The sequence below is a fragment of the Spinacia oleracea genome, chromosome 5, assembly GCF_020520425.1.
Source record: "Spinacia oleracea cultivar Varoflay chromosome 5, BTI_SOV_V1, whole genome shotgun sequence".
In the NCBI taxonomy this organism is placed as follows: domain Eukaryota; kingdom Viridiplantae; phylum Streptophyta; class Magnoliopsida; order Caryophyllales; family Amaranthaceae; genus Spinacia; species Spinacia oleracea.
Window position 1 is genome coordinate 75526610 of NC_079491.1, and position 18326 is coordinate 75544935.

Below are 18326 nucleotides of genomic sequence, written 5' to 3' on the forward strand. Positions count from 1 at the left end.
ACAAAAGAAATCAACCAAGTTTTAGAGATGCAAGCTTTAGGTTCCACATGTTCTAAAAACAAAAATAATGATGATGTCACCCAAACTTAGGGTTACATAAAAAATAAAATAGAAAAAAAATTGTTCCAAACAAATAAAAAACCAAGGTAACAATCAAGTTAGCGGATCATGTTTAAGGGTGAAGGGTTTAGTTTTCAAGCTTCTGAAGAATTGTGGAGGAGCTCGTAGTCACTTGAGCGTTGAGCTGATGCAGATCGGATCCCAACTCCTTAATCACTGAAACTAAGGCACTCACCTGTGTCTGTAACGCACTGATCCTGGCATCCGAACCTTCCTGTACAACCATCATTCTAGCCATCCCCTCCTTAAGCTGACTGACCTGCTCCTTGAGTTCCGAAATGGAGGGATCCTTCTGTGATCCCAAAGAACTAGAGGAGCTAACAAATAAACTAAAACCACCAAAACCAGAAAAACCAAGAGGAACAGCTGTGGGTGGAGGAACAAGTGCTACATTAGGCTTAGGAACAACATCCATGGGTTTGGATGCCTGTTCCTTTTCCTTTATAATATCCTTCTCACCTTGTTCCCCCTCATCATCCTCATCATCACCAGAAATTTCAACATAAGCAGGAGGACGAATTAAAGTTGGTCCTTTGGTAGCAATTCTTGGACTCTTTCTCACACTCGGAGGCGGTTTTGAAGCACCCTTTACCACCTTTTTCTCTTTTACCTGCCTCACCACCTTTCTAACCTTTTTAATTACTCCTGACTCTTCTTCTTCCTCATCACTATCCGACATCCTCCAGTTTAATTTACCGTCCGCAACCTCCAATTTTAAGTAAAATAACAAATCATGCTGTAAACTTTGTTCTGACTTTACTTTTACTTCAACATATTCACTGAGGTCAACAGAAAAGCTTTTAAACACCTCAGTCATTAAAGATCCATAACCCAGCTTACAGTTAGTTTCAATACAGTGGGTCATGTGTTTAATCATTAGGGCAGGGAAGTTGATTGGAATTTTGTGGGCTAGACAATACATTAGGGAGGCATCATATAAACTGGCTAAGGTTCTTCTGTGTAGTCTAGGAATAATGCCTCTCCTAACAATATTAAACAGGAGTTTCTAGGTTGGGGAAAGGAACAAGTCTTGATGAGTAATAGAACTTATCGTATAATCACCTCCAATCAATTTAACAAATACATCATTAGTAATCACCCCAATTTGAATTGTATCCGATTTTCCTTTCACATACTGGTCATATCCTTCATTAGGAACAAGGAATAATTTTGCAAGGTATTCAGCATTAAAAGATATGGTTGTTCCATTCACAACACTTTTGCAAACTCCATCCTCAAACTCAAAATTATTTCTAAATTCACACATCGCCATAGGAAAAATAGGATTTTTCGCAACAACACAAAATAAATTCATCCAATCTTGGTGCTCTAATAAATCAATCAAATCAGTAAACTGTGAGTCACACCATACCTTGTTAACCGCAAATCCCTCAACCAAATTGTCTTCCTTAACTGAAATCACCTTTCTCCTCAAATTTCGGCCACCGGAAACCACTTCCGGCGACCGGTCGTCGCCCTCTTCCCCCTCAGTTGACGCACTCCCCCTTTCCCTTTCGTTGTCATCCGCAACCATCAACCCAGAGGTCGAACACCTCTTCCCATCCGCAGCATTCTTTGGACGCGGAGGTCGTTGTCGCCGGCCAGCGGTTTGTCGGCCTTGGACCGGCTCTTCACCCTGCGAATCTGACTCGTCTCCTCTAGAGACCGAGTTCTCCGTTCCGTCATCGGCGGTTGCAGCGGTTAGGGTATTTTGTTTGCGGCGGTTTGTGGGTCGAGGGTTGTCGGCTTCATCAGATCTGAAACGGTTTTGCCCAGCACCGGTTTCGCCCCCCATCCCCGACCGTTTTCCGGTATACCCGGTTTCGAACCCAGAAGAGGCGACGCGGGTCGCGGGTTTTGAGATCCGAGGCCTCTTTGGGCGTGGTGCAGCTACCGCGAAGGGGTTTAGGTTAGGGTTTTGTTGGGTGGTTGTTGCCGCGAACGAGATCTGGTGGTTAGGGTTTTGGAGGGTCGACGCCGGCGAGGAGATCAGCTGGTTTGTCGTCGGAGATAACCGACTCCTCGTCGGTATAGGGGTGGTTAGGGTTCCGAAAGGGTTGTTTTTTGATGGTGAGTGGGTTTTCTCAGGTGTTTGGAGAGGTGAGGTGTCCATGGGAATTGGAGATGTGGAGTTTCTTTTTCTTGTGGTAGACAAATTTGTGTTGTTACTGGTTTTCACCATTGTTGGTGAAAAGGTATGGATAGGTGGAGAATAAATTATTAGTGAAGTACAAGGAGGTGGGGATAAACGTGTATTTGTTGGTGTGAGGTTTGAGTAGTTGAGATCCATTGGGATTGTTTCCATGAGTTTCTTAGTTGTTGGGAACAAGAAGAATTTGAGGATTAAAGAATGATTTGGAGAGGTTTGTATGTACGAGGATTGGTATATAATATTTAAATGAAAAAAATAACAAATCGAAAGAAGAAAAAAAATAAAAAAAAAATTCGGATGAATGAAGAAAAGAAAAAAAAAGATAGAAAATGATAACTGAATGTAAAGGAATCGTGGAGAGAATTCAGGAAAATTATAACGATTAACCTAGTTGTGGAACAGCTTAATTTTGCATCTCGAATTATTGATTCATTTATTTAATTATGTATTATGCACTTTCATTATGTAGGTTGATCCCTAACGATGGTAAACTTCAGCTATGCTTTCGCACGTAAAATTATGAATATATATTAAGGTCAGGCATTTAATATTAAAGTTTATACCTTTAGAGGATCTTCCTACTTCCTTATCTTAGCTTGATCATTCCCAGTTCCAGTCTCATTTTCTCGTGCTTCTCTCTGCTTAAGGGTTTAGTCAAGATATCTGCAATTTGATTTTCTGTTTGACAAAAATCCAACTTAATTAAACCTTTTTCTACATTATCCTTAAGAAAGTGGTGTCTAATATGTATATGCTTGACCCTGGAATGGTGAACTGGATCTTTAGAAATACATATTGCATTAGTATTGTCACAATAAATCGGAACACAGTCATATATGATACCAAAATCCCTTAACTGTTTTTTATGCAAAGGATTTGAGAGCAGCATGCAGCAGCAGCTACGTACTCAGCTTTAGCTGTGGATAAAGCAACAGTGTTTTGTTTCTTGGAACCCCAAGAAACCATGCAGGGACCTAAAAATTGAACCATACCTGATGTGCTTTTACGATTTACCAGATCACCAGCATAATCAACATCAGCATATCCTCTTAAGTCGAATGTTCCACTTCTTGGATAGAACAAACATAAATCGTCTGTTCCTTTGAGGTATCTGAGAATCCTCTTTACAGTAGTCAAGTGAGACTCCTTTGGGTTTGAATGGAACCTTGCGCATAAGCCTACACTGAATGAGATGTCAGGTCTACTTGCAGTTAGGTAGAGCAGGGATCCAATCATTCCTCTGTATCTTGTTTGATTCACACTTGTTCCTTTGGGATCTTCGTCTAATCTTGTGGCTGTTCCCATAGGTGTGTGATTCACTTTGGCAGTTTCCATTTCATACTTTTTAAGGAGTTCTTTCACGTATTTCTGTTGGTGGATCATGATTCCTTCTTTGGTTTGTTTGATTTACAAACCGAGGAAGAAATTTAGTTCCCCCATCATACTCATTTCAAATTCACTGCTCATTAAATTTGCAAATTCCTTGCATAAATTTCGTTAGTTGCACCAAATAATATATCATCAACGTAAATTTGTACAACTAACAAGTCTGTTCTTTTTTATTTTAGAAATAAGGTTTTGTCAATTCTGCCTCGTTTAAAATCATTTTGCAAAAGGAATTTAGATAATCTATCATACCACGATCTAGGAGCTTGCTTCAACCCATAAAGAGCTTTATCAAGCTTATAGATGTGGTTGGGAAATTCAGGATTTTCGAAACCAGGAGGTTGTTCCACATAGACGTCTTCTTCTAGAAAACCATTTAGAAAAGCACATTTGACGTCCATTTGGTACAGTTTAAAACCCATAAAAGCAGCAAAAGCAATTAAGATTCTTATAGCTTCTAATCTAGCAACAGGAGCGAAAGTTTCTTCGAAATCAATACCTTACTGTTGATTGTATCCTTTGACCACTTACCTTCCCTTGTTCCTTATGATTGTTGCATGTTCATCTTTCTTGTTCCGGAACACCCATTTTATTCCTATCACTTTCTGGTGCTTTGGTTTGGGTTCCAGGTGCCACACCTTGTTCCTTTCGAACTCATTTAGCTCTTCTTGCATGGCTGATATCCAATCAGCATCTTCCAAAGCTTCGGTGTGATTTCTTGGCTCTATTGTGGAAAGGAACTCATGAAAGGCACAGAAGTTTCTGAGTTGAGACCTTGTTTGAATTCCCTTTCTAATGTCGCTGACAATTAGTTTCATTGGATGGGAGCTTTGATGTTTCCATGGCTTAGGTTGAAATTGAGCCACAAGAACATCCAAGGTTGCTTCAGTTGCTTCTGTTCTTTGAACTCCGCGATTTCCTCTTGTTCTTCTTGCTCCTCTTGAGCCTCTTGTTCCCGAAGTTCCTTGTTCCTCTTGAACGGAGACTCCAGTATTATATTCTGCTTGTTCCTCTTGCATAGGAAAACCTTGATTTTCTGCTTGTTCCTCCTGCATGGGAACACCTTGATTTTCTGCTTGTTCCTCTTGCATGGGAACACCCTGATTTTCTGCTTGTTCCTCTTGCATGGGAAAACCCTGATTTTCTGCTTGTTCCTCTTGCATGGGAACACCCTGATTTTCTGCTTGTTCCTCTTGCATAGGAACTCCTTGATCTTTCTTATGTAGTCCAGCTGGAGAATCTTCCTCATCATTATCTGTAAGGCGAATCAAACCAATATCGAAATTCTCCTGCTCCTGAACTTCATTAGCATTGTTAGTTTCATCAAAAATAATATGCACACTCTCCTCAACACACACTGGCCGCTTATTATAAACTCTGTAAGCTTTACTATTTGAGGCGTATCCTAAGAACACGGCCTCATCACTTCTATCATCGAATTTCCCTAGGTTTCTTTTACCATTGTTATGGACAAAGAATTTACATCCAAAGGCTCTAAAGTAAGAGATATTAGGTGTTGTTCCTTTTAGTAGCTCATAGGGAGTCTTGTTTAATATGGTTCTAATCATGACTCTATTGACAATGTAACAAGCTGTGTTTACTGCTTCTGCCCAGAAGTTCCTTGGTAAGGAACTAGCAATTAACATGGTTCTAGCCATGTCTTCCAAGGTTCAATTTTTCCTTTCAACGACTCCATTTTGTTGTGGAGTCCTAGGAGCAGAGAAGTTATGATCCATACCTTGTTCCTTACAGTATTCAGTGAACTTGTGATTTTCAAATTCAGTTCCATGATCTGACCTTATATGTATGAGTTGATAACCTGTGGTTCTTTGAATTTTCTTGGCAAAGGCAACAAATTCGTCAAAAGTTTCATCTTTTTTTGTTAGAAAAATAACCCAAGTGAAACGTGAGTAATCATCAACTATAACTAAGACATATCTTTTCCCACTTCTGCTTTGTATTCTCATAGGTCCACACAAGTCCATATGGATGAGTTCCAATGGTTTCGTTGTGCTTACTATGTTCTTAGGCTTAAAAGAACTTCTGACATGTTTTCCTTTGGCACAGGCTTCACAAACTTTATCTTTAAGGAAATTGACAGAAGGTAACCCTCTTACTAGTTCCTTTGATCTTAGTTTGTCAAGTAGTGAAAAGCTGGCATGTCCGAATCTCTTATGCCACAAAACGGGATCTTCTTCAATGACACTGAAACAAGTTAAGTTGTTCCTTGGAACTTTGTTGAGATCCAAAGTATATGTGTTCCCTTTTCGAGTTCCTTCCAAAATAACTTTCTTGCTGTCATTGTTTATAATTCGACAATTTTCTGAAGTAAAGCTTACCGAGTTTCCTTTATCACAAAATTGTGAGATGCTTAGCAGACTATGCATCAATCCTTCTACAAGGAACACGTTGTCAATTGAATGGGAACTTGACCTTCCGACTTTTCCAATGGCAATGATTTCGCCCTTCTTGTTATCCCCGAAAGTCACAGTTCCTCCATCATAGGCCTCTAGTGAGAGAAATTTATATTTGTCTCCTGTCATGTGTTTGGAACACCCGCTATCCAGATACCACGAGTTGTTCCCCCTCACTAGGACCTGCACGAAAACTAATGATTAGTTACAGGAACTCGGGTTTCCTCGAGTTCCTTTTCAACTACAAGATCACCCTTTCTAACCCACATTTTCTTGACATAGTTTTCATTTTTTCGAGCTTGTTCCTCTTTCTTGGTACATTCAGTTACAGCATGATCACCACTACCGCAAAAGGAACAGGCCTTTACACTGGGTAGATCCACATAGTTTTTCTTCTTACTGTTGTTTTTAGAGTAAAATCCTAGACCTTCTGTTCTTTTGGATTTGGCAGTCTCAATCCACTTAGGTGTTGTTTTAGGAGATTGTTTCCAAGCGTTGGCTAGATCTAGTTCCTTTATCAATTTCTCCTTTTGTTCTTTTACAGTGATTAACTCACTATTTAATCTTTCTAGATCAACATTAAACACACCCATATTTATTTAAGTAGATCTAGTAGGGTCTAGACTTAAATTGAACAACTTGTATTGACTGAGTTCTACATTAAGAAGAATATTCTCATTTTTTACTCTTTCATAAGAGTCTTTAAGCGAGGTGTTCCTATCAAGCAACTCAAAGAACCTACCCTGTACCTCTGATCTGACATTAGTTAGGTAGGTCATATGTCCTTTACTGAGTTCTAAAGCTTTATCACTTTGTTCCTTTATTATACTAAGCTTCTTAAAATTATCTAGAGTTTCTATTAGTAATTCAATCAACCTATTCTTGGACAGAGTTTGAAGAGTTTTGGAGGTTACCTCATTTGAAGGATCTTTCCCTGTTCCTTCGATCTTTGCCATGAGGCACAGGTTGGCAGTTTCCTCCTCCGGTTGTTCCTCTTCATCCTCCGAGTCTGAGACTTCTCCCCAAGCTGCAATCATCGCCTTCTTAAGGTTTGGTTTTGAAAATGTAGATCTGTTGAATCTTTCCTTAGGCTGTTCCTTCCCTTTACCTTTTCCCTTTTCATTTTCCCATTGAGGGAATTCCCGGATTAGATGATTAGGATCACCACACTTGAAGCATCCTTGGTCAGATTTGGAACCATTTATTTTTCTTCCAGAATTTCTTCCTTTCTGATTTCCAGGTTTGAAGTTCTTGTAAAATCGTCTCATCCTTCTGACCAGCATGGCAGCTTCTTCTTCACCAGGTTCCGATTCCTCTTCATCCTCTGCCTTAAGAGCCAGGCCTCGGTTTTTGGAATTCTCGGGAACAGCTGCTCCCAGATGCAATTCATGGGTCATTAGGGATCCTGCCAACTACTCAATGTTAAATTTTGTGAAATCCTTGGTTTCGAACAATGCAGTGACCTTGGTCCTCCATCGATCATCTTGAGGCATGTTTCTCAGAATTTTCCTAACCTGTTCATCAGAGGGAATAATTCTACCAAGAGAGACAAGTTCATTTGTGATGTTAGTGAAACGAGTGAACATTTCTTGAATTGTTTCTTTTGGTTGCATTTCAAAGCGTTCATATTTAGACATCAGTGAGTCAATTTTGGAACGTTTTACCTCATTTGTTCCTTCATGTGTTATTTGAAGGAGATCCCAGATTTTCTTTGCGGTCTTGCATCCCATGACTCTATTGTGTTCATGAGGTCCAAGGCCGCAATGCAAAATCTTAACAGCCATAGCATTGATTTCGTATTTCTCAAAGTCTTCTTTCATAAATTCAGAAAGAGTTTAGGAACTACCACCTTTTCAGCATTGGTTTTTGTTACCTCGAAGTTACCGACTTCTATGACTCTCCAGACTTGATAGTTCTCAGCTTTGATGTAGATCTCCATCCTGTTCTTCCAATAGGTATAGAATTTCCCGTTGAACATTGGAGGTCTCTGAGTTGAATAACCTTCTTCAAGTTTCTCGTAAGTGTTCATGTTTGCGAGGAGTTTTTTCTCGACAGGGTTTCCTGTGTTTTTGTGAGAACCTGGCTCTGATACCAACTGATATTCTAGTAGGAACACTGACAAGAGGGGGGGTGAATTGTTTTCTTTAACTTAGGTTGTTCCTTTGCGGAATTTAGAATTTAAAGGAACAGCTATCAAATTAATACGAAGAATGTGAAAACTAAGGAAACTTCTTGATGCTTATCAAGAAGCGAAAACCTCAAACTCTTTTATATATTATAATCGCTCGAATACAACACACTCAATAACTCGAAGTCCACTTGAACACGAGTTCCCCACTGCAATCCCCTTTGATTACAGTGCTTGTTCCTTTCACACTCTCTTACTGACTTGACTCTAAGTCACATTAAGGATCACTCAACCCTTGTACCCCAAATTACAACTCGATGTATTTGAAACTTCTAGTAATCAATAAAGCTTATGAATAATAAAGAAACTCTAGGAACACGCTCTTTTGTAAACTGACTTTTGATAAAAACTCTTAAGCTCTTTTAGAAATATTGTGCGTTGTCAGTTGTGATTTGAGAAATGAAAAACCTTTTCCTTTTATAGAAGAACTTTTCTTGGTCAGTTTCCCATGTTCCCCTCAACTACCACTAACAGTTACTGGGAGCAGTAACGTGCATGTTGATTGAGAAAAACAGGGAGACTTCTTCAAACCACTTTTAACACGTTCAATTTTAGAGAAAATAGTGGGAGCAGTTTTAGGAACAAGTAAAATCTTTTCTTGGAAAACAAGGAGTCTTGAATCAGAATCCAATGTTGATTTCATTAAAATCGTTTTATTTATTTTCCTAAAGATTTTTGCTTTATAAAACTTTATTTTATTTACGACATACTATTTTCTTAAAACATATTAAAACATACGTGTTCCTTTAGTTTCATTTTCTGCATAAACGATATTGAAATACTTACACAAAATCTAAACATAAACTCATATGTTGTAGCTTCTATGTTGGCACCTTTTGAAACATCACTTGAATGCTTCATGCCTTGTTCCTTCTCCGGAACTTTGATGATCTTCATACTATATTAGGAACACCCTTAATAACTTGCTTAGGATCAGCCGTTGAGGATCAGCCTTCTTTTAGGAACAGCCGTCTTTGGGAACAGCCGTCTTGGGATCAGCTGTCTTGGGAACAGCCGTCTTGGGAACAGCCATCTTGGGAACAGCCGTCTTGGGAACAGCCGTCTTGGGAACAACTGTCTTGGGAACAGCCGTCTTGGGAACAACCTTCATTTGCAGACTTGATCAATTCGTTAGGAATTCCCTGCATTGCTTAGTGTTTGTTCCACATGCTTAGTTTATCCTACTCAGACACTCCCTAACTTAGCATTACAAAAGCACACTTAACCAACGATTAGGAAGTTTGCGTTGTCATCATCAAAACTGAGAATCAACAATGTTTTACAAAGAATTAAACTCTAAAACTTTAAAACATTAAACAAGGACATCAAAGCCATTCTCCAATATGCTTGATTCCCATAGCTGCAGTGTGCGAGTTGTGCTTCGCCTGTGGCAGAGGTTTTGTCAATGGATATGATATGTTGTCATCAGTTCCAATCTTGCTTATGTCGACTTCTTTTCTTTCAACGAACTCTCGTAGAAGGTGAAATCTACGAAGTACATGCTTGACTCTTAGGTGGTGTCTAGGCTCCTTTGCCTGTGCAATAGCTCTGTTATTATCAGAATATAGGGCTATTGGTCCTTTAATGGAGGGGACTACACCAAGTTCACCTATGAACTTCCTTAGCCATATAGCTTCCTTTGCTTCTTCATGTGCAGCAATGTACTCCGCTTCAGTTGTAGAATCCGCAATGGTGCTTTGCTTAGCACTTTTCCAGCTTACTACACCTCCGTTGAGGCAGAAGACAAACCCAGACTGTGATCTGAAATCATCTTTGTCGGTTTGGAAACTTGCGTCCGTATAGCCTTTAACAATTAATTCATCATCTCCACCATAGACCAGGAAGTCATCTTTGTGCCTTTTCAGGTACTTCAGAATGTTCTTGGCAGCAGTCCAATGTGCCTCTCCTGGGTCTGACTGGTATTTGCTCGTAGCACTGAGTGCGTACGCAACATCCGGGCGTGTACATATCATAGCATACATAATTGAACCAATCAATGATGCATATGGAATCCCATTCATTCGTCTACGCTCATCAAGTGTTTTTGGGCACTGAGTCTTGCTTAGAGTCATTCCATGAGATATGGGTAGGTAGCCTCGCTTGGAGTCTGCCATCTTGAACCTATCAAGCACCTTATTGATATAAGTGATTTGACTAAGTCCAATCATCCTTTTAGATCTATCTCTGTAAATCTTGATGCCCAATATGTACTGTGCTTCTCCTAGATCCTTCATCGAAAAACATTTCCCAAGCCAAATCTTCACAGAGTTTAACATAGGAATGTCATTTCCGATAAGTAATATGTCATCGACATATAATACTAGGAAAGAAATTTTGCTCCCACTGACCTTCTTGTATACACAAGACTCGTCTGCGTTCTTGATGAAACCAAAGTCACTGACTGCTTCATCAAAACGTATATTCCAGCTCCTGGATGCCTGCTTCAATCTGTAGATTGATTTCTTTAGCTTGCATACCTTTTTAGCATTCTTTGGATCCTCAAAACCTTCAGGCTGTGTCATAAACACAGTTTCTGTTAAAACGCCGTTTAAGAAAGCGGTTTTGACATCCATCTGCCATATTTCGTAATCGTAATATGCAGCGATTGCTAACATTATCCGAATAGACTTTAGCATTGCAAGTGGTGAAAAATTTTCATCGTAATCCATACCGTGGACTTGCCTGTAACCTTTTGCAACCAATCTAGCTTTGAAAACTTCAAGTTTCCCATCCTTGTCCTTTTTCAGTTTGAAAACCCATTTGCTTCCAATGGCTTGGTAGCCATCTGGAAAATCGACCAAATCCCATACTTGGTTTTCTGACATGGAGTCTAATTCAGATTGCATGGCTTCTTGCCATTGCTTGGAGCTAGGGCTCGTCATAGCTTGTTTGTAAGTCGCAGGTTCATCACTTTCAAGTAATAGAACGTCATAGCTCTCGTTCGTCAAAATACCTAAGTACCTTTCCGGTTGAGATCTATATCTCTGCGATCTACGCAGGGTTACATCTCTATATTGACCATGATTCTCACCAGATACTTCTAAAGATCTCTGAGTTTCATCTTGAATGTCATCTTGAGCATTATCTAGAGTTTGTTGTTCGACTCGAATTTCTTCGAGGTCTACTTTTCTCCCACTTATCATTTTGAAAATGTGATTCTTCTCCAAAAAGACACCATCTCGAGCAACAAACACCTTGTTCTCAGATGTATTGTAGAAGTAATACCCCTTTGTTTCCTTTGGATAGCCCACAAGGATACATTTGTCAGATTTCGGATGAAGTTTGTCTGAAATTAATCGTTTGACGTATACTTCACATCCCCAAATCTTAAGAAAAGACACTTTTGGAGACTTTCCAAACCATAACTCACATGGAGTCTTTTCGGCAGCTTTAGACGGAGCTCTATTTATAGTGAGTGCAGCTGTATTTAGTGCATGTCCCCAAAATTCTAATGGAAGTTCGGCCTGACCCATCATTGACCTAACCATGTCTAGCAAGGTTCTGTTCCTCCGTTCCGACACACCGTTCCATTGTGGTGTTCCAGGAGGAGTCAATTATGATAGAATTCCACATTGTTTCAGATGGTCATCAAATTCATAGCTCAGATATTCACCGCCTCTATCAGACCGCAGTGCTTTAATCTTCTTGCCTAATTGATTCTCTACTTCACTCTGAAATTCCTTGAATTTGTCAAAGGATTCAGACTTATGCTTCATTAGGTAGACATAACCATATCTACTGAAGTCATCAGTGAAAGTGATAAAGTAGCTGAAACCACCCCTAGCATTTGTACTCATTGGTCCACATACATCTGTATGGATTAAACCCAATAGTTCAGTTGCTCTTTCTCCTACTTTAGAGAAAGGTTGCTTTGTCATTTTGCCAAGTAAACATGATTCGCACTTACCATAATCCTCTAAGTCAAATGGTTCTAGAATTCCTTCCTTTTGAAGTCTTTCCATGCGTTTTAAGTTAATATGGCCTAATCGACAATGCCACAGATAGGTGAGATCTGAATCATCCTTTTTGGCCTTTTTGGTATTTATTTTATAAACTTGTTTGTCGTGATCTAATAAATATAGTCCATTGACTAATCTAGCAGATCCATAAAACATCTCTTTAAAATAAAACGAACAACTATTGTCTTTTATTAAAAAGGTAAATCCCTTAGCATCTAAGCAAGAAACAAAAATGATGTTTTTAGTAAGACTTGGAACATGGAAACACTCTTCCAGTTCCAAAACTAGCCCAGAGGGAAACGACAAATAATAAGTTCCTACAGCTAATGCAGCAATCCGTGCTCCATTTCCCACTCGTAGGTCGACTTCACCCTTGCTTAACTTTCTACTTCTTCTTAGTCCCTGTGAATTGGAACATAAGTGTGAGCCACAACCTGTATCTAATACCCAAGAAGTTGAATTAGCAAGTATACAGTCTATAACGAAAATACCGGAAGATGGAACGACTGTTCCGTTCTTCTGATCTTCCTTTAGCTTCAAGCAATCTCTCTTCCAATGCCCCTTCTTCTTGCAGTAGAAGTTTTCGGATTCAGAAGTGGGTTGACTGACCTTCCTCTTTTCAGACTTGGCGCCAGTTTGCTTAGTTGGTCTGGCCTTGTTGCCACCTTTTTTAGCATTCCTCTTCTTTCCAGATTTCTTGAACTTTCCCCCACGCACCATAAGCACATCCTGCTTATCACTTTTGAGCGTCTTTTCAGCGGTCTTCAGCATACCGTGAAACTCAGTGAGCGTTTTGTCCAGGCTATTCATACTGTAGTTCAGTTTGAACTGATCATACCCATTATGAAGAGAATGGAGGATGGTGCCTACAGCCATTTCTTGAGAGAATTGATGATCCAGCCGACTCATATTCTCAATGAGTCCAATCATTTTGAGAACATGTGGACTTACGGGCTCGCCTTTCTTAAGCTTGGTCTCAAGAATTTGCCTATGAGTCTCGAATCTTTCGACTCGAGCCAGATCTTGGAACATGTTCTTCAACTCACTGATGATTGTGAAAGCATCTGAGTTGATGAACGTTTTCTGCAGATCTGCACTCATGGTGGCGAGCATTAGACATTTCACATCCTTGTTGGCATCAATCCAACGATATGATTGAGGGCTGCCTGAGTGACCCCTTCGCCTGCGGCTTCGGGCATCGCCTCTTCCAGGACATACTCCTTTTCTTCCTGCATAAGAACTATTTGCAAGTTCCTTTGCCAGTCAAGGAAGTTTTTCCCGCTCAACTTCTCCTTTTCGAGAATTGATAGAATGTTGAATGAATTGTTGTTTGCCATAATTAAAACTACAATTTGAAAAGAATAAACAAATAAATAACCATTCACAGTTTCTCTTAATAAACTTAAATTCTAGCATACATGCATAATTCAATGTTCATTAAGCATTTTATTCAAGTTATGTGTTCCGGCAGGTGTGAATAAAATGATTCCAAGATCCTAAAATCCATTGAAGAATTAACAACATTATGTATTTAGACTCAATTCTAAAATCTTTTAGGTAAGCAAAAGCCTTTTGCTAATAGTCTAAAAACTACTCTTGGTTGATAGGTACGTCTAAGAACTTATTAGGTAAACCTATCGATTTTGCCACGACATAAAAGGACTCCTTACTTACAATTATTTGTGTACCTTACCCCTTTAGTATCGATAAGTAACACCTCGCTATGGCGGAAAACTATTACTAAGATCGATGTAAAGGATATCCAAGTAAGTGTTATTTTGGCATGACACCTTTTAACTCAATTTTTAAGTTTGGAACTTAAGGCTCTTACTATGTTGGTTAGATTTTAAGTGAACTAAAATCCTTAATCATGCAACATAATCAAGCTTTGATCTCATGCATATTTAAGACATATTTAAAAGCAATAAATAACTTAAAACATGCATAAGATAAATGTGATCTAGTATGGCCCGACTTCATCTTGAAGCTTCAACTTCAAAGTCCGTCTCGAAAATGGAAACTTCGTCTTGAATTTCACCGTGGGAGGCGCCATTTTCTTCAAATAGGATAAGCTATAATTAAACTAATTACAACTATTTGATGGTACGCATACCATATTTGAATTGAAAAACAAATTTGGTACTTTAGACCAATTACATTTAAATTAATGGTACGCAGACCATATTTTCTATCCTATTTGGGCCATACTAGTCACTTCATAACCTGCAAAACAGTACATATACAATATATACCATTCATCCATTCATTATCATGAATGGCCCACATAATTGGTTAGTTAAAACACATTGTATGCATCATATAAACATTTGCAGCAACTAATCAAGGGCACCAATAATCTACCAATTATTCAGTCCTTATTAATTCTAATCAAGTTGTTTAACCTTAAAGGATTTGTAGACCTAATCAAGAGTTTATGACTAAAAGGGGCTCCCACTTAAACCAATAAATTCATATGCTTTACTAATTTTAAACATAAAAATGTATTTCTAGTCTAACCGGAAACATACAAATTTAATTAAAATTTAAAGCTCATATAAATTTATAATTGAATCCACTTATTTAATTTATTTTCAGTCGAATTTAAATTAATTCAAGGTTTTTAATTTAGTAAAATAATTAGAATAAATAAAATTTATAATAATTATAATATTCAAATGTAAAATCCAAGAAAACAATTTAAATTATTAATTTTAAAATTAATTAAAATTACATGAACTGAAAATCTCAAATTAAAATTTAAAACTCGACAATCGTAACATGACGAGCACTTGGGCTTGCGCCCAAACCCCGTCGATTGCTCGGCCTGTCGCTGGCCCATGGCACATCGTAGCAGCAGCCACGAGCAAACGCAGCAAGCCAAGCCACGCTTGCGCGCAGCCTGCCTGCCCATAGCATCGCAGCAGCTACGATGGTGCTCGCTCGCTCGCGCAAGCAAGCGCTCGAGGCCACGCGTGTTGGTGCGCGGAGCAGCGATCGCTGGGCGACCAGCTCTCGCCCTAGCGCGCGCGCGCCTCTGCTCGTGCCATGCCATCGATGCTCGCCCATCGCCCACATGCGCGCAGCACTCGACACAAGGCAGGCCTGCTGCCTTGTGCTCGCGTGCCACTCGCCTTGCTCGCTGCATTCGTACCGCATGGGCGACGAGCTCCCTTGCTCGTCGTCGCATGCCCGCACTATACAACACCCCTTAAGGGTAACACGTAGCGTCCATTGCTTTGTGCGTGCAAGTTTTATGAGCGAATTGCATAAAAATTTAAAATTTTTAATTCAAAATTAATGACAAATTAATAAAACATATTAATTTCATAATTTTAGGGCGAAAAATCGAAAATTTATTAATCAATTAATTTCCGATTAATCATGGATTCAAATCTAGGTCATAAAAATTTTAAATTTAACACAAATTAACAATTTTTATGGTGGTTTTTAATCATAGGTATCTAATTAAATTATTAATTAATTATGAAAATCAAATCAATTCTAAATTATTCGAATTTCAACAAATTAATCATAATTACAAATTAGATTGCATAATTAACAAGGCTAGGCATTCAAACTTGTTAAACATATACAGTAGGTCAATCAAAAATTCAAGATTTATCAACAAGAATCGCAAATATTTAATTTAACATCTTAAATTTACAAACTTTTGCGTTCGAAAAACTAAAACCTCCGAAAAGTCATAGTTAGGCTTCGAATTTGGGAATTTTGGGTTTCGGCGAAAAATAATGTTTTTGTCAAAATTTTAGAATGCCTTTTACATGCGGAATTGACACAAAAATCAATCGATTTGGATGAGTAACGAAGAAACTGCCGAAAAACTGCGTACATATAATTAAATAAACGCAATTTGCAATTAATTAACAATTACGAAAATTAATCACCCCTTTTAATTCTTGCAAATTTGTAATATTTAACCATGTTTATGCAATTTAGATTATGAAAATAATAAGAGGCTCGTGATACAACTGATAGGTTATGATACATATGACAAAACATAAATCATGCGGAAAAACCATAAAGCCAGGAAAGCATATTATTTACACATAATCATTTAGCATAGTTTAGATGCATACACTTTGTTGCGTGCCCTCCCTAGTTGCGCCCGACCCGAACAAAAACAAGTCTTTAGGACTCCAAGTGTCGTCCCTCCGTAGATAGTCCACAGCACGTCCGGATCCGCCTTAAGCTTGACCAACTAGAATCGTCCTTAAGGTAGCTTAGGAATTTCGGCTAATATGGTGCAAGTGTATGGCTGATTTTTTTCTTCAAAAATCTTACCTTTAGAATAGTTCAATTGTGTCTATAAATTATGACCCTAGGCACCTATTTATAGAGGTATGGAAAAGGAACTGGAATCCTATTAGGATACGAATTAATTAAACTAGAATCCTAGTAGAACTCTGATTAATTAATTTATCCTTTTAGGATTAGGAATTTAATCATATATCGAAACCTAATAGCTTTAGGATTCGTATAGCACACAAACACACACACGCACGCACAGCAGCCCACGAGGGGCACCATGCGCGCGCTCGCAGCCCGCGAGCTCGCAGCCCATGCCACGAGGCCCACACGCTGCCGCAGCCTTGGCGCGCGCTGGGCCTGCCTTGCGGTGGGCCTGGCGCACCCTTGGCTGGTGCGTTGTGGCGCGCTGGCTTGCTGGGCGATGGCCAGGCTTCGTGTTGGGCCCTCGTCCGGCAGGCCTCGTCCGATGCTAATTCGTACGATACGCTTCCGATTAATTTCCCGATTCCGGAATTCATTTCCGATAAGAACAATATTTAATATTTCCGATTCCAGAATTAATTTCCGTTTCGAACAAATATTTAATATTTCCGTTTCCGGAATTATTTTCCGATTCCGATAATATTTCCGATTCAGACAATATTTCCGTTTCCGACAATATTTCCGATTCCGGCAATATTTCCATTTCCATCAATATTTTCCGATACGTACCATGTTTCCGTTTCCGGCAACATCTACGACTTGGATAATATTTATATTTCCGATACGATCCATATTTCCGTCTCAGGCAATATCATCGCTTCCGGAGTATTCATTTCTTGCTTGTGACGATCTCAGCTCCAACTGAAACCAAGATCCGTCAATTCCGAATATCCATAGATGGAGTATTTAATGCATTTAAATACTTGATCCGTTTACGTACTATTTGTGTGACCCTACGGGTTCAGTCAAGAGTAAGCTGTGGATTAATATCATTAATTCCACTTGAACAGAAGCGGCCTCTAGCTAGGCATTCAGCTCACTTGATCTCACAGAATTATTAACTTGTTAATTAATACTGAACCGCATTTATTAGACTTAATATAATATGCATACTTGGACCAAGGGCATTATTTCCTTCAGTCTCCCACTTGTCCTTAGGGACAAATGTGCATTACCTAATTCCTTTGTCGCTCGATGCTTGCTCTTGAACATAAGGTAAGAGTTGTCATCCTTATTATGTCCAGAGGTGTTTCTCGGTTTCAGAGTTCAACTGATAAAAAAAACAGATAATCAAATAAACATGATTAATATGCATTGTTTTAACTTTCTAAAACTCATTTTAATCTATTTATGCACATTTAAGGCTCATTGGGTTGTTATAGGTCATATTTAGAGCTAAAATGACATTTCCGCTCCCAACTTTGAACTAAAGAACCCAAGGAATCGAATGATTCTTATTACATGATTAATATGCATAGCTTTAACTTTCTAAAGCTCATTCCAACCGACTTATGCACATTTAAGGCTCATAGGATCGTTATAGGTCATATTTAGGCTAAAATGACATTTCTGCTCCCAACTTTGAACTAAAGAACCTAAGGACTCATTTGATTCTTATTACATGATTAATATGCATTGTTTTAACTTTCTAAAACTCATTTTAATCTATTTATGCACATTTAAGGCTCATTGGTTTTATATGTCATATTTAGAGCTAAAATGACATTTCCGCTCCCAACTTTGAACTAAAGAACCCAAGGAATCGAATGATTCTTATTACATGATTAATATGCATAGTTTTAACTTCCTAAAACTCATTCCAATCTACGTATGCACATTTAAGGCTCATAGAATCG

General features: G+C 38.8%; 1 protein-coding gene across 1 annotated transcript; it reads right to left on the minus strand.

The window, feature by feature from the left end:
• Nucleotides 1-2858: 2858 nt before the first annotated feature.
• LOC130461618 (secreted RxLR effector protein 161-like) lies at nucleotides 2859-3655 on the minus strand. The gene is made up of 2 exons (XM_056829774.1): nucleotides 3265-3655; nucleotides 2859-2950 (listed from the first exon to the last, which is right to left on the minus strand). The coding sequence occupies exons 1-2, from the start codon at nucleotides 3653-3655 to the stop codon at nucleotides 2859-2861; spliced, it is 483 nt and encodes a 160-aa protein (XP_056685752.1).
• Nucleotides 3656-18326: the final 14671 nt, after the last annotated feature.